This window comes from Equus przewalskii, chromosome 3, assembly GCF_037783145.1.
Source record: "Equus przewalskii isolate Varuska chromosome 3, EquPr2, whole genome shotgun sequence".
NCBI lineage: Eukaryota > Metazoa > Chordata > Mammalia > Perissodactyla > Equidae > Equus > Equus przewalskii.
In genome coordinates, this window is record NC_091833.1 from 18436948 (window position 1) to 18451572 (window position 14625).

Below are 14625 nucleotides of genomic sequence, written 5' to 3' on the forward strand. Positions count from 1 at the left end.
CTCCAAAAAAAAAGGCTTTGTCTTGCATGCAGTTGGGTTACTTGCAGATCAACTTGACCCTTTCAGGGCTTGTTTTTAAGCTTTGGAGCAGGTATAGAGGAGCTTTAAGTCAAGGTTTCTCAGTAGTGGCACTATTGACACTGATAATTCTCTGTTGGCAGGAGCTGCTCTGTGCATTGTAGGATGTTTACCCCTGGCCTCTAACCAGTAGAAGAAGTAGCACCTTCCTCCTCCCCACCATTTGTGCCAACCAAAAATATCTCTAGACATTGTTAAATGTGGGCTTGGGGTGGGGGCAAGGTCGCTCCCTGTTGAGAACCACTGCTCTAAGGCTACTTTAGCCATACTAGTACAGCATGACCTTTCTGGGGTCTCTGCTAAGTGCCTGGGTGCTGGCTGATCCCAGCTTCTAGAATGATCCTAGAATGTTTCCCAGTCTTCTTTGAGCTCTGGAAATTGTTCACTTTGTAGTTACATGGTCAATCTTTGCCTGGCCTTCTAGTGTCTTACCCTTTGTGTGTGTGAATATATCCAACAAGAGACTTAAGGGGAGCCCTGTACAGATTTCCGAAGCCCTTTTCCTGTGTAACTTCCTCTCTCGTTCTCTCCCCTGCAAGTCCTAGCTGCCTCCGCTCCTCTGATCTCTGGCTGCTGTCTCCTCACCTCAGCAGGACTGCCATATCCTGTTTGACTTCTTCGTCCCTGTACTGTGATCTGGAAAGTGCCTGCTGGCCGAAAGCCAGAGCAGTAGTAGGGGTCACTTTGTTTGTTCTCCTTCTTGGGGAACAAACTGTGTTGCCTCTTATTCAACATCTGAAAACACTTCTTTTTTTTTGAGGCAGATTAGCCCTGAGCTAACATCTGCTGCCAATCCTCCTCTTTTTGCTGAGGAACACTGCCCCTGAGCTAACATCCGTGCCCGTCTTCCTCTACTTTTTATATGTGGGACGCCTACCACAGCATGGCTTACCAAGCGGTGCCATGTTCACACCCTGGATCCAAACTGGCGGAATCCTGGGCTGACGCGGAAGGTGCGCACTTAACCGCTGCACCGCTGGGCTGGCCTGAAAACATTTGATTCATATATTTTGTCTGATTTTCTAGTTGATTACACTGGGTGGATAAGTTTGACCTAGTTACTCCATTTAGGCCAGAGGAGGAGATCTTGACAGCACAGAGATGACCTGTAGAGCAGCCTTTGCTCTGTCACTCTCTCTGTGACTCTTTGCCCTGTGTTCTCCTCCAGGCTGTGTGCATTAGGCCAGGCCCCTCATATGCTTTCTTCCTACTTTGCCTTGGTAGTGCTTATCACTGCAATAATTAAATAATTGTGTAATTATGTGTTTAATATCTCTATCCACCCATAGCTGAAGCATCCCGAGGTCATGGACTGTGTGGTTTTATTAGCTATTCCATTCCATAACTTGCAAAGGGCCTGGCATATAAAAGAATTCAATAATATTTGTTTAGTGAGCAGGTTGTCAACTTGATCCTTAACCCCTTGTAAATGGGACTTGGTTTCCACTCCCCAGCCTGACAAGTGGCTTCCTCATTGCTAAGGCTGATGGTCTTCCCTTGCTTTTCCTCTCAAACAGTATAGCTTTGGTACTTTTGCCATTCGATCCTCCTGGAAGCTCTCTCTTGCCAGGCCTGATTGACATCTTCCAGTCTTGGTTCTCCTTTGCAGCTTTCTTTTTGCTCTCAGATGCATATTTCCAAGATTCTTTTCTCAGCTCTTTTTAAAAATGGCAGCTAAGTTTGCTTTCTGTTCCCCAGAGGTGGATTGCACACTGAGGCATGTGCAGCAGCTGACTCAGGGAGCAGCCTTTGTTCATCCATCCAGTCATTTGGTGAAGACTGAAGAGGCACCAGGGGTAACTGCCCCTGCTCAGACTCCTGCTGCACCCTCTGCTCCCTTCTACTTAGCACTCACATGTTAGATACCAGGCTCTTAAGAGTATTTGTTGAAATTCACTGGATCATAAAGCTTTGTTTATTTGAAGCAGATTTGAACAATAAATCATTTTAAGTTAAATAATTGGCTTAAAAATTATTCAGGAGGTAGAATTGGCAGTGCTTGGTGATTGGCTGGATGTAGGCTGACAGAGAAGGAGGAATCAAGAATTCACCTAATGTTTGCTGACTGTTAGTGGGTGCTAGGCCTTGTTCTGGGCACTGGGGTATAATGGTGAGCAGACCAGTCAGGGTCCCTGCTCTCCTGGAACTAGTAAATGGTGATCAGGTTTCAGGACTGTGTGACTGGTGGTGCCGTTCACTGAGGCAGAAACATCAGAGGGAGAAGCAGGTGTGTGTGGATGAGGTGTGGTTGGCTCAGTTTGGGACAGTGTATTTCAGTTGGAGTTTGGCATGATATCAGAGAGGATGGGCATTGCCACTTGGGAGGGTGGTCTCAGTGCCAGGAGATAAAAGTTTCTTCTCAGCGTCGTTTCATGGTGTGCTGCCACTGAGCACAAGTGTACTTCATCGGAAGTGGGCTGTCCTAACCACCACTGCATGGAGCAGATCTCATTACCCCTGTCTTACAGATGAGGTGGGTGATGGTCAGAACTGATTCAAAGCTAGAAAGTGGGATCCAGGCCCAGGTCTCTATGACTCTAGGTTCAAGCTCTCTCTACTGCACCTTTCTTTGAACCTCCTTAATGCTTCTCTTTTCTTGCATCATCTGTGTTCCTTGTCTTCTGTATAGGGAAGATGAGTGGGCTTTGTCAAATTGTAATTCATGAGCCATTAGGAGTGTTTACAGTTAATTCTCCATGATGAATAGCCCCTTCCAAAGTCAGTTTTATCTCTTGGCTCATTAAAAATTACAATTGTAGAAGTAACATTACATTACATTACAAAGATTTAGAAAATAGAATTAACAAGAAGACCCTCCATAATCTTTCTATCCTAAAACACCTGTTATTTGGGGGATTGTTTGGTAGCAAGCAGCTAACTTAATTAAGGGGGATTTAGTGTAAGGAACTGGGATTCTGAGTCCTGGATCTCCGTGGTATCATTGGGTCTCAGTGGAATCAGACAGCCTGTCTCTCTTGCTTTTGTTTTTTTCCCTCTTTGCTGCCTAGAAATATTTGAAGTACCAGTATTCAGTTTTTGCTTTTCAAATAGTTTTTGCTAATTTAATTGTTAACTTATATCTCTCTAATTACTAATAAGATTGAAAAATTTTCCGTATATTTGATTAATTTTTTTTCTGCTTTGAATTGTCTATTTTGGTGTTGCCTAGTTTTCTTTTTGGGTGTTTATAGTTTTCTTATCAGTTTTATAAGTCCCTTGTAATATTAAACATACAGAAAATTTGAATGAGGAGTACAGTGAACACCCCTCTTCGTTTAAGCAAGACTTACCAATTGTTAGCGTTTTCATGTATATATGTATATCAAAATGAATTTTTTTGCTGAACCATTGGAAAGTGAGTTGCAGATATGATGGCACTTGTAAATACTTAAGCATATGTATATGCTTTCAATTTAATGACCTATTAACCTTTTATCTTTTGCATATTGCTGTAAATATTTTTTCTAATCTGTTGCTTGCTTCTGACTTTGTTTCCTTGTGTTTTTCAGATGGTGACATGCCATGCCGTGCTAACATTCTGATCACAGAGTTGTTTGACACAGAACTGATTGGGGAGGGAGCACTGCCTTCCTATGAGCACGCACACAGGCATCTCGTGCAGGTGGGGACCAGGGGCCTCCCTCAGCTATATTGCTGTGATCTCAGCTGGCTCACACAGCTCTAATTGATACACCATGCTCTACACAGCCTCAGCCCTTAGTTCCTCTCCAGTCACCCTGGGACACCCCTCGATTCCTGTGGGATTCTGCTTCTCCTCAGTTACGACTTCTGTGCCTCTTGAATGCCAAGTCTTGGTAGGTTAGAGACGAAAGGCAAGAAAATATCTTCAAATTCAGTTCAATTCAGCAAACACTCTGTGAATGTCACCTATGTGTAAGGTGTTCTAGCATCCAGGGAGAAGTATGAGACATCCTTCTTGCTTTTGAGACCCACACTAGTCAGTGACAAGGACTGGATGGGCCAAATGGAGAGCCAGACAGAAGCACCACTGACATTTGGTTTAGGAGACTGGCAGAAGAGGTCATGGGTCAGGTAGGAGATGAGGGCATAAAGATGAATTGGTGCAGTGTCTCCCAGCCCCTGCAGATTGTTGGGATTATGGGTAGTGTGAGAGGTAAGGTTACAGATAAGGCTGGAGGGTTGGGCAGGGCTAGACTGAGAAAGGCCACTGTGCTCTAGAAGGTAGTATGGCATCACAGAAAGGTTTGTAAGCAGAGAAGTGACATCACAGGCAGGCATGTAGAGAGCAGTTGGGGTGCAAGAGAGCAGTTGGGAGGCAGGAAGACTGGTTAGCAGGTGTTTGGAGTCGTCCAGACGCTGGGCCGAGGTGGCCTCAGTCAAGGCCATAGAAATGGGCCTGAAGAAGGTAGACTTGGGGAGGGTGAGGGTGGTCATGGGCTGGGTGATTACTTAGATGTGGAGGCATTGAGGATAATGCCAGGGGTTGGGGCTTAGGCGACTGGATTGGCTGGTGGCACTCCCTGTTGAATGGGAGTATGAGAGGAGGACCAGATCCGGGCAGGCGGGGGAGAGGTGAAGGTGATTGTTCAGTTTGGTCTGAGAGAGTTTGAGCTATCTGAGGGTCAGCCAAGTAGAAAGGACCGAGAGGCCTTTGGATGGATGGTGTTTGGTAAATGAAGATGGAGTGGTTGAGGTCACTCAAGGGAGAGTGTGTGGAGGGAGAAAAAAGTGGTCCAGATCGGGTGTTTGGGGAGTCCCCTCAGTGAAGGATGGGCAGGGAAGCACAGCCTCGTGAAGGAGACAGAGGGGCAGAGCAGAGCTTCTCATCCAAAGCTGTATCCAGAGACATTTTTGGTGTCACAACTGAGACAGGGGTGCTACTGTCATCTTGTGGGTAGAGACCAAGGATGTTTCCAAACATCCTACAATGCCAGAACAGCTGCCACAACAAAGGATCATCTGGCCCAAGAGGTCACTGGTGTTGAGGTCGAGAAACCCTGTTTGTCATTTCCATGTGGTGGCAGCTGTGAATGTCCTCATCATGGCTGGGTCCCTAGTACCTGGCACCTAGAGGATATTGGATGAATGAATGAGATGGGGGGAAATTGGATGAGGGCCAAAGCCAAGTGAGGAGAGTGGTTGAAAGTGCCTAGTGAGGCCAGGAAGTAGGGCAGTTGAGGGTGGCCCCTTGTCCATTGGGCTGTGCAATAAGAAGGTTCTGGTGTCTGGGCCAGAGGTGCACTGAAGGGAAATTCTGAGCCCAATGCCAGAATTACTGCTTAGCAGGAAGACTTGGACTCTTTCTTCAAAGTCAGTGTGGGAGTTAATCAGCATGATGACAATTAAGGTTTATTTTTGAAGTATTTAAGAGTGTCAGGTAGCTAGGAACTTATCTGACATAAATCATTTTAGGCATAACATGTATTCTTTTTGAAATCTAGTTCCTTTTTTTTCTTTCCCAAGGGCATTAGGCTCAAAACAGTTCACTATCCTAATAGTGGTAAGGCGTTAGATATTACTAAACAGGCCTAATATTAAGGAATATTTTGATCAATGGACATTACTGTGGGTCCATGTACCTGGTTTATTTTTTTGTTCTTTTTTTTTCTTTTTAATATAAACTTAGGAAAATTGTGAGGCAGTGCCTCATAGAGCAACCATCTATGCACAGCTGGTAGAGTCCAGAAGGATGTGGTCATGGAACAAGCTGTTTCCCATCCGCGTTCAGACCAGCCATGGAGAGCAGGTCATCGTCCCCCCATCGGAAGTGGAGCAGTGCCCTGGGGCACCCTCTGTTTATGACATTCAACTGAACCAGGTGTCACCCACTGACTTCACTGTCCTCAGCAACGTGCTGCCTATGTTCAGGTACCAGGGAGCCACCCAGGGTGACAGTGCCTTGAGACCTTTGGTGGAATTGAGGTCTTTGGAAGTTCTTTTTGAGTGGGAAGGAAACCTGGCTGATGTCACCTGCCTTTGAAGTGTCCTTTGCAAACAAGCTGGTGAGGTCACCATAAAAGCTTAAAAATGGAGTGTGTGAGCTTAAAATATGCTTAAGTTCCTAAATATTCTTCCACAGTGTGGACTTCAGCAAGCAAGTCAGTAGTTCAGCAGCCTGCCATATCAGGCAGTTTGAACCTCTGGCGTCTGGCCGAGCTCAGGTGGTTCTTTCCTGGTGGGACATTGAAATGGACCCTGAGGGGAAGATCAAGTGCACCATGGCCCCATTCTGGGCACACTCAGACCCAAAGGAACTCCAGGTAAGAGGCAGGAGCTGAGCATGTTTTCATGTAAATCAGGAAACTTGTCCACTTTTGGTCATGAGAAAGTAGCGTGTTGAACCTTAGATTCACAAGAATTTAGAGACGGAAGGGACTATGTCAGAATCAATGTTAAAGAAAAGTTTAAAAAAAGAAAAAAAAGCAAGACTAGCTATGGTCAGATATAAGGTAGACCTCTCAGGCCAAGTTCATGGGCAGCACCAGTGAACGCAATGAGCCATTGGGAAGCTTTGGTGGGCTGACTCTCCTGTGTCCTGACACAGCCACTCTTAGATCCCATACCCCTCTCCCCCCGAGTAATCCCAGGGGGGCCTCAGATTGGCTTGGACTAGAGAACTACAGCCTGTCTTCAGCCTCATTTTCTGTGGCCTTAAAATCTACCTTCTCCAGCTCAATAGAAAGTGGGTAGAGGACATTAACTACAGAAGAGGAAACACAGAGTACTCCTTAACACGTGAAAAGTTGTTCAGCCTCACTCATAAGAGCAATGCAAATTTAAACTGTGGTGAGATACTGTTTTTCACCTTTGGTGAATAAAATTCAAAAAGTTTGGTAGTGGACCGTTTTGGAGCTGTGGGGAAGAGCAGGAAAGTGATTGTCAGAGCATCTGTGGAGCTCAGCGAGGCCCAATCCATCAAGATGGGAAGTGATGCCATTTGTCATTGTTTAGGCTCTGGACAGATTTGCATATATATATTTGTAGAATGACATGTGTGCCAGGATACTCACTGCACCCCTGATTTAATAGAAAAGAGTGGAACAACCGAGAAACCAGTAGGGGACTAGCTGAGTCCATTATCCTACATGCATTCAGAGGGTGAGGCAACCCTGTGCGCTGGTGTGGAACAATCTCCAGGATGTATCTATCATTAAGTGATACAAAAATAGAGGTGCAGAACAGTGTGTGGTATGCCAGTGTTGGTGTTACTAAAAATAAGAATGTGTGTGTTTATGAGTGTATATGTGTGGTGTGTGTATAAGGATATCTTTGGAAGAATTCACAGAAATTGGTAAAAATGGTTACTTCTGGGAAGGGGCTGGAGGTTAGGGTTAGAAAGGAAACTTATGTTTCACTCCATGACCCTTTTATATCTTGAATTTTCTTTCATGTGCATGTCTTAGATACCCCTCTACACATACATTCAAAGGAAAAAAGGTGGGAAAGACACTTTAGGGCTGAGGAATGGAACATTCCTTCTCTACCTGGGAGGCCTTGGGCACCATTCTCTGTGTGTTCTGTCTTCCTGTTACCACTTGCTGGGCACTGGCTTTGTTTTGATTGCTCACCTGTTGGTTCTGGGTGCACACGGGGTGCCTTTGGGGAAGGCATAACAGCTCCCCGGCTCTGAATTACTGCTTAGGCTAAGGGGTTGTGGCTGCTGCAGGATTGCGGTCAGTCCCCCTGGGCCTGTGAGCTCCCCCATCTCCACTCTACCCTCCAGTCGCCTGGTCCAGGCGGCTGTGCATTGAGCAGTGTGCATGAACTTCCCTCTGTGTGGCTTCTGTCCTCTGCAGGCTGTGTGTGTATATGTGTTTGGGGGGTGAGTGGAAGGTGGGAATTCTCCCACAGAATTGAGATTCACACTGAGGTGCTTTCTTCCTCTCCAGGAGTGTGATAGTTGCAAAATTATCATAAGAATATCATAAAAATGTTAATACTTTTCATTTGCATATCTTCAAAGTGCTGCTATGTGTATTTTCTCCTTGAATCCTCATATAAGACATGCTGGGCAACCACAGAATGCCCAAATTGAGACTCAGCCCAGCCCAGTGATTGGAGCAGAGCCTCGTGTCTAAGCACCAGTGGTGGGTGTTCGTCCCCAGGTCTCCTGACTGTGGGGCTAGTGTCCTTAGGTGGTGACTTTTGGACTGTTAGGAATTTGAAGAGCTGTTAATGAATCTCCCTCATGACTTCCCTAAACTGCTTTTGATCCGAAATATATTCAGCCCATCTCACCTTGGACAGTGGATTCTGTCAGCAGCTCTTTAGCATTAGGACCTGGGAGGCTGGACCTGGTGACAGGGAAGCACTAGGCAAGCGGGGCAGAAGGGTCAGGGAAGGCTTCTCTTGTCTTTGGATCAAATTTGCGTGGTAAGGAACAAATAATGGGTTTTAGAGAAGCTTTTTTTCCTCCTTGTCACTTTTTGTTCTTCCTAGAACATATCTGGTTAGATTTTCATTTCTAGCTTTCATGTTCAAATAGACATCTTAGATAAACGAGAATGTCATTCACCTGCCTTTGAGTTAAATTCAGAACTGGGTCGGGTAGACTGTGTTTCTGAGAAGTGGGGCTGGCATCAGCTGTGTTTGCTTTTGTGCTGAGTGGCGCTCTTGGAGTCTCAGGGGCCAAGTTTTCCTTAGTTCCTGGTGATAACAGAGAATGAGGTGGCAGTCATCTCCTCAGAGTTGAGCCAGGCATCTACTTTTTTAGGTCAGGTCTTTCTTTTTTAAAAAGAGGCTTAAAGATTACAAGTAATAAACCTCATTATGTAAAACGAAAATGAATCAAAAGTCGCTCACGGTCCCACCAGCCAAAAGAACTCCCTTTCTTTGGTCTCTTTCCACATGCATGGGTCTTTTTCAGGGCTTATTTCTGTTTTTTCCTGCTGCACCATAGTCTTCACGTTCACCATTTTAAATGTCTGCAGGTATTCTGCATAAGAATTTATATATTCATTTCTGAACTGCTGGACATTTGGATTGGTTCCAGTTTTTGCTAGTATAAGTAGTTCTGTAATATGCATATTTATGTGAATATAGCTTTTTTCTTTTCTTTTTTTATTTGTTTATTCTTAGGATAGAATCTTGTATGTCTGGTTTATAGTAACAAGAAAGATCAGCACGGCTTATTAAAGGTTGACTCTGCATCATTGTAAACCATTTCACAATTTGGAGTATTCCATTTCTTTAAAAACTATTTAATTTAAAAGAATAAACAACACAAACCTTTCTGTACTATTTTCCCAATGTTTTATTTTGAAAAATTCTAAATCCACAGAATAAGTGAAAATAAACACTGATATGCCCTTTACTTGTTGTTAACATTTGCCACATTTGCTTTCTCTCTCTCCCTCTCTGCCTCCCTCCTTCCATCGCTACACACACACACACACACACACACACACTTGCGCGCGCATACGCGCACGCACAGGTGCGCACGTGTGCACACCCAGGGCAGGGGTTGGAGTCCTCTCCTCCTGAGCCCCTCTTGAATACGGCTGCCCTAGGCCACACTGTATCCTCCTAAAGCCAGCAGTGTTCCAGCAAGCTTTCTGGCATTAGCCTCTCTGACTTGAAATTTTCATCTCTTCAGCCACAGTAGCTTTCTGTAGTCCACACTGTGGTCTCCCTGCAAACTGATGTTTGGCTTAGATTTTGGCTCTTGGATTAGAAGTATTGCTCTTGTTGCAGCTCAGTAACAGCTGATTCTCTGTTCCCCATTTCAGTGGCGGGACCACTGGATGCAGTGTGTGTACTTCCTACCACAAGAGGAGCCTGTCATACAGGGCTCAGCCGTCTTCCTGGTAGCCCACCACGACGACTACTGTGTATGGTACAGTCTTCAGAGGACCAGGTGTGCCCTGAGCCGCATGGGATGGGGCACTGGGCCTGTGACACTGTGCATTTATGTAAATTCCCCATTTACAGACCCTGTAGAGGCACAAGTGGGCACATTTGTATCTGAACAGAATAAAATAAGAGCAAGTTTCTGACTGGCTATTTCAGCACCGTTTGCGAGGCCCCCATTGGGAACAGACATGTATGAGAAGTCTTCAGTGGGAGGGCCCTCCAGCCTCTAACAGCCACTCAAGAGCCGGTGCCTAGACTCATGCCCTCTGGAGGACTATGGGTGTGCCCCCTGTGCCCCGTCTCTGTTTCACTGGGGAAGTTTCTTGTGTCATGTCTTCATTCTTGCTGATGTCTAGCAGGTCATGCTCATGCCCTGTGTCTGTTGGTTCATTTCCTGGCCCAGCCCCGAAAAGAATGAGAGCATCCATCCTGGGCGTCCTGTGTGTGACTGCCAGGCTCACTTGCTCTGGAACCGGCCTCGGTTTGGAGAGATCAACGATCAGGATAGAACTGACCAATACATCCAGGCCCTGAGGACAGTAAGTGTCCAGCCCCTTGAGTGGTTGTGGTCAAGAAGGAGTTTGTCCCATGGGCCCCAGCTCACTCCTTGCTTGTGATTTGCTGGTTTTGTTTTCTGTGCTCCCTGGTCTGTGAGTGGCTTTGGCCAGCTCCTTCTGGGCGGGCACTTGAGCAGAGAGCTGGGGAGCTTGTTCCTGGACTACCTGAGGGCCTGTTCTCTGCTCTCCTGTGAGAGCCTCAGGCTAGGAGCCTCCCCCTGACCCCTGCCTTTGTCTCTCTGGACACTTCGCATTTGTGGTTACCAGCAGATCCTGTGAGTGCTCCCAGTGGATCCAGCCGCCCCATTTTTCCTTTCATCTGCTGCCTCCTTTCTAAAATTTTCTAAAATATAAATCTGGTCACATAATTCTCCTACCTGAAAACCTTTGCCCCCTGCTACCTACGGCAGGTGTCTCTCGGCCTGGGGACCACACACAGGGTTTGGAGGGGGGACTCTTGGACCCCTTAGAGTTATATGCAGAAATATGGGTGCATGTATGCACGTGCATGCGTTTTGGGGGGAAGGAGGATCCCAACTGTCCTAGGTTTCTCTTGGAGGGATCTATGACCCAGAAATGCATCCCTGTCTTTGGCGAGTCACTCGACAGGCCCACAGCTGTTGGTGCTGTGACTAGACAGGGAAGAGGCCTGTCGCCACGGACTGGGAGGAGGTGGCCTCAGGCACATGGGGCAGGTCTTCAGCTGGGCCTTCTAGAACAGCTAGAGGACGGTCTTTCCTGACACTGGGGTCTGAGTGGGGAGAGGTGAGTGAGGTGGATGTGTTGGAAGGTGGGGGCTATTGCCACTTGGGCCTGGGAGGCAAGTATAACTGGTGTGGGGGCACAAAGATCCAGCCGGGTCATGGCGGGCGTGGAGTGAGGAGGACATCAGACTGAATGATTGGAGTGAGTTAGTGGGGTCAGGAGAAGGGAAGTGTTTCTATCAGTTTGCCAACAAGAATTTCTTGACAGATTGTAAGAAAACATGTGCTGAGGTTGCTCTTTTCCTGCAGGTGCTGAAATCAGACAGTGTCTGCCTGTGTGTCAGTGACGGCAGCCTACTCTCCATGCTGGCGCATCATCTTGGGGCAGAGCAGGTAGTGGACATGTGCCTTCTTCAGCTTCCTATGGGCAGCTCTTGACTTAGGGTGTTGTGTGGTTCGGGTGCTCAGTTTTGGGACTAAAGTTCTTTGCAAGTGCGGCTGCCGTGTGTGTGGCGTGCTTGGTTCAGGGGCTTAGGGGTGTATTGCCTCTGTGGGCAGGCAGGAGTCAGGCTGTAGCTGCAGCTCCGGTGTCTGAGTCTGCCACCTCACCAGGGGCAGTGCAGAATGTCAGTGCTGTCCCAGTGGGTAATAAGACAGGTAGAGTTGGTTAAGTGGCAGCCTCTGCATTGGAATGACTTTGTTGCATTTTAATCTTTAATTTCTTTCTCTCTTAAGTGAATCTCCTACAACTAATAGCATGGTATTTTCTTTAGGTATTTACAATAGAGAGTTCAGCAGCTTCTCATAGACTGATGAAAAAAGTAAGTGATAATTCTTGTTACTGAAATAATGAGGGGACCTGTGGGGCCTGCCTTCCTGAGTCTGGGATTGATTGCTCTGAAGCAGCGTTGGTGCCAAGGGAACTGGGAGAAGTAGCAGCTGCCAGTGAGAGTTCTCGTTGCTCCCACACTGAGAGCTGGCCTGGAAGTCTTCTGGGGCTGTCATTGAATAGCAGCAAATGTGTAGACTCTTGTTTTTTTGTGGCTGAAGGTGTAGGCTTTTCTTTTCACTTCACATAAAACTAAACTAAAATCTTTGTTTTGATAGAACTGAATTTATGATTTATTTCTGGGACATCAGCACCCAGGGAGTCACTGCTCACAGGCTGACCTGACTGGTTGGTTCCATGGTGGTATTTCTCCTCCTGGCCAGTGATTGGTTTTGATTTCTTCTCTGAAGGATAACCCACCTCCACCAGAACTACAAGCCTATTGCTAAGTCCTGCTGATGGGCCTACGAGAGAAATTTCTTTTGCTGTTACGTTTTGCTAGTGATCTCATCCTTGGTCTATTGGATGCCCCTGGAGGGGAGAATTTCCACAAAGCAGATCAAAGTAGTGCTCCAGAACATTTGGCCAGAAAACTACAAACAGATAGCGCAACTTGGAGGTGTTTTTTCCTGGACAAAAGCAATGCTTTTATTGTTTTCTCTCTAAGATCTTCAAGGCTAACCACTTGGAAGATAAAATTAATATAATAGAGAAACGGCCTGAATTATTAACATCTGCAGACTTGGAGGGTAAAAAGGTGAGTAGCGAGAGGCCTGCATTTGCCCTGGACAGCACAGCACTGAGTGGCCCAAGCTCCCCGACTCTCTCCGGGTCTCACTGTGAGGCCCCTGTGTCACTCACCAGCTAAGAACTCGCCACTGTTGAGGGTGTGGTGAGGGTTTGCAGCGATGCCCAATGAACACGCACTTGAACTACTCTGAACTCTGCCTAATCTCTGCTCCTTCAGGGGAGGGCATAACGGCTCTGCTGGGGTTGACAGCAGCCTGTCGTGTCCTCTCACAGACAGCCCTGCTGCCTTCGCTTCACCTTCCTGTGTCCTTCCCCCGCCGCAGTCGGTCTTCAGTCTCAGTGTGGGCCTCCGAAGCAGCTCCCACCTCTTAGTAACCTCTTAGTTACTAACATCGTCTCCCTGCCACGTCATCTCACTGTCCCCCTGGACCCTTACCACCCAGGGACCTCTCCCTCTTCAACACAGTTCTCTTTAGATTCTCAAGAGACTGTCCAGATTTTCCTCTTATCATTCTGGCTGCTCCTTCTCAGTCCTTCCTGGGTTTCTCTTCCTTCACTCGATCCTTCCTTAGGGATGTTTCTTGGACCTCTCTCCCTGTCCATCCTCTCTTCTCCCTGTTTCTCTTCTCCAGGTCATCACCTCCCTTCCCATTCAGGAATCCATGACCATCAAAGCTGGGTCTTCAAATCTCATATGTCTGATTGCCAACCAGATATCTTTCCTCAAATATCCCACAGGCTCTTCAGGCTGGAACCTGTCATCTTCCTTGCCAGCATTTTTGTTAACAGCTTTATTGAGATGATACCATAAAATTAACCCATTTAAAGTATATAATTCAGTGATTTTTTTCAGTAAATTTATGGAGTTGTACAACTATCATACAATCTAGTTTTACAACCTTTCTATCACCCTGCCCCCAGCCCCAGGCAACCACTGATTTGGTTTCTGTCTCTATGAATTTGCCTTTTCTGGGTATTTCATGTAAGTGGAATAATACAATATATAGTCTTTTGTGTCGGGCTGCTTTTGCTGGGCGTGTCTTTGAGGTTCATCCATGTTGTAGAATGTGTCAGTATTTTGTTCCTTTTTAATGCTAAATAGTTCCATGGGATGAATATGCCATATTTTGTTTAACTATTCACCTGTTAATGGATATTTGGATTGTTTCCAGTTTTTGGCTGCTGTGAATAATGCTGCTGTAAACATTGATGTCTAAGTCTCTGCGAGGATATGTTTCCAGTTCTCTTGGATAGATGCCTAGGCTTGGAATTGCTGGGTTGTACTATATTTTTGTTTAACTTTTTAAGAAACTGCTAAACTGTTGTCCAAGGTGGCCGTACCATCCCCACCAGCAACGTAGGAGTGTTCCAGTTTCTCTAAGCCTTTACCGCCACTTGGTATTGTCTTTCTTTTTTGTTGTAGCCATTTTAGTAGGTGTAATGATGTCTCATAGTTTTGGTTTGTATTTGCCTAATGATTGATGATGCTGAACACCTTTTCATGTGCTTGTTTAAATATCCTGTGTCTTATTTGGTGAAATATCTAGTCAAGTCTTTTGCCCATTTTTTCCCATGCCTTTTTTTTTAAACTTAATTTTTATTGAGTTTATGATAGTTTACAATCTTATGAAATTTCAGTTGTGCATTATTGTCTGTGAGTCGTGTTGTAGGTGCACCCCTTCACCCTTTGTGCCCACCCCCCAGCCCACCTTTCCCCTGGTAGCCACTAATCTGTTTTCTTTGTCCACAGGTTTAACTTCCTCATATGAGTGGAGTCATACAGAGATTGTCCTTCTCTATCTGGCTTATTTCACTTAACATAATTCCCTCAAGGTCCATCCATGTTGTTGTGAATGGGACGATTTTATTCTTT

At 46.1% G+C, this 14625-nt stretch overlaps 1 protein-coding gene across 6 annotated transcripts in view; it reads left to right on the forward strand.

Annotated features, from left to right (window-relative positions):
* Window positions 1-14625, forward strand: part of PRMT7 (protein arginine methyltransferase 7) — a 43782-nt gene that overhangs the window by 20678 nt on the left and 8479 nt on the right. For 4 of the 6 annotated variants that reach the window (XR_544591.2, XR_011538486.1, XM_008518237.2 and 1 more), the window contains exons 6-13: window positions 3588-3700; window positions 5687-5928; window positions 6140-6320; window positions 9789-9916; window positions 10316-10451; window positions 11483-11566; window positions 11947-11994; window positions 12670-12759. Coding sequence is in view for 4 of the 6 variants with exons in the window: in XM_008518237.2 (XP_008516459.2) it covers window positions 3588-3700; window positions 5687-5928; window positions 6140-6320; window positions 9789-9916; window positions 10316-10451; window positions 11483-11566; window positions 11947-11994; window positions 12670-12759 (1022 nt within the window). In the remaining 2 variants the exon portion in view is untranslated. Of the gene's footprint in view, window positions 1-3587; window positions 3894-5686; window positions 5929-6139; window positions 6321-9788; window positions 9917-10315; window positions 10452-11482; window positions 11567-11946; window positions 11995-12669; window positions 12760-14625 lie in introns of all 6 variants that reach the window. The other 2 variants (XM_070613742.1, XM_070613741.1) reach the window with 1 other exon arrangement.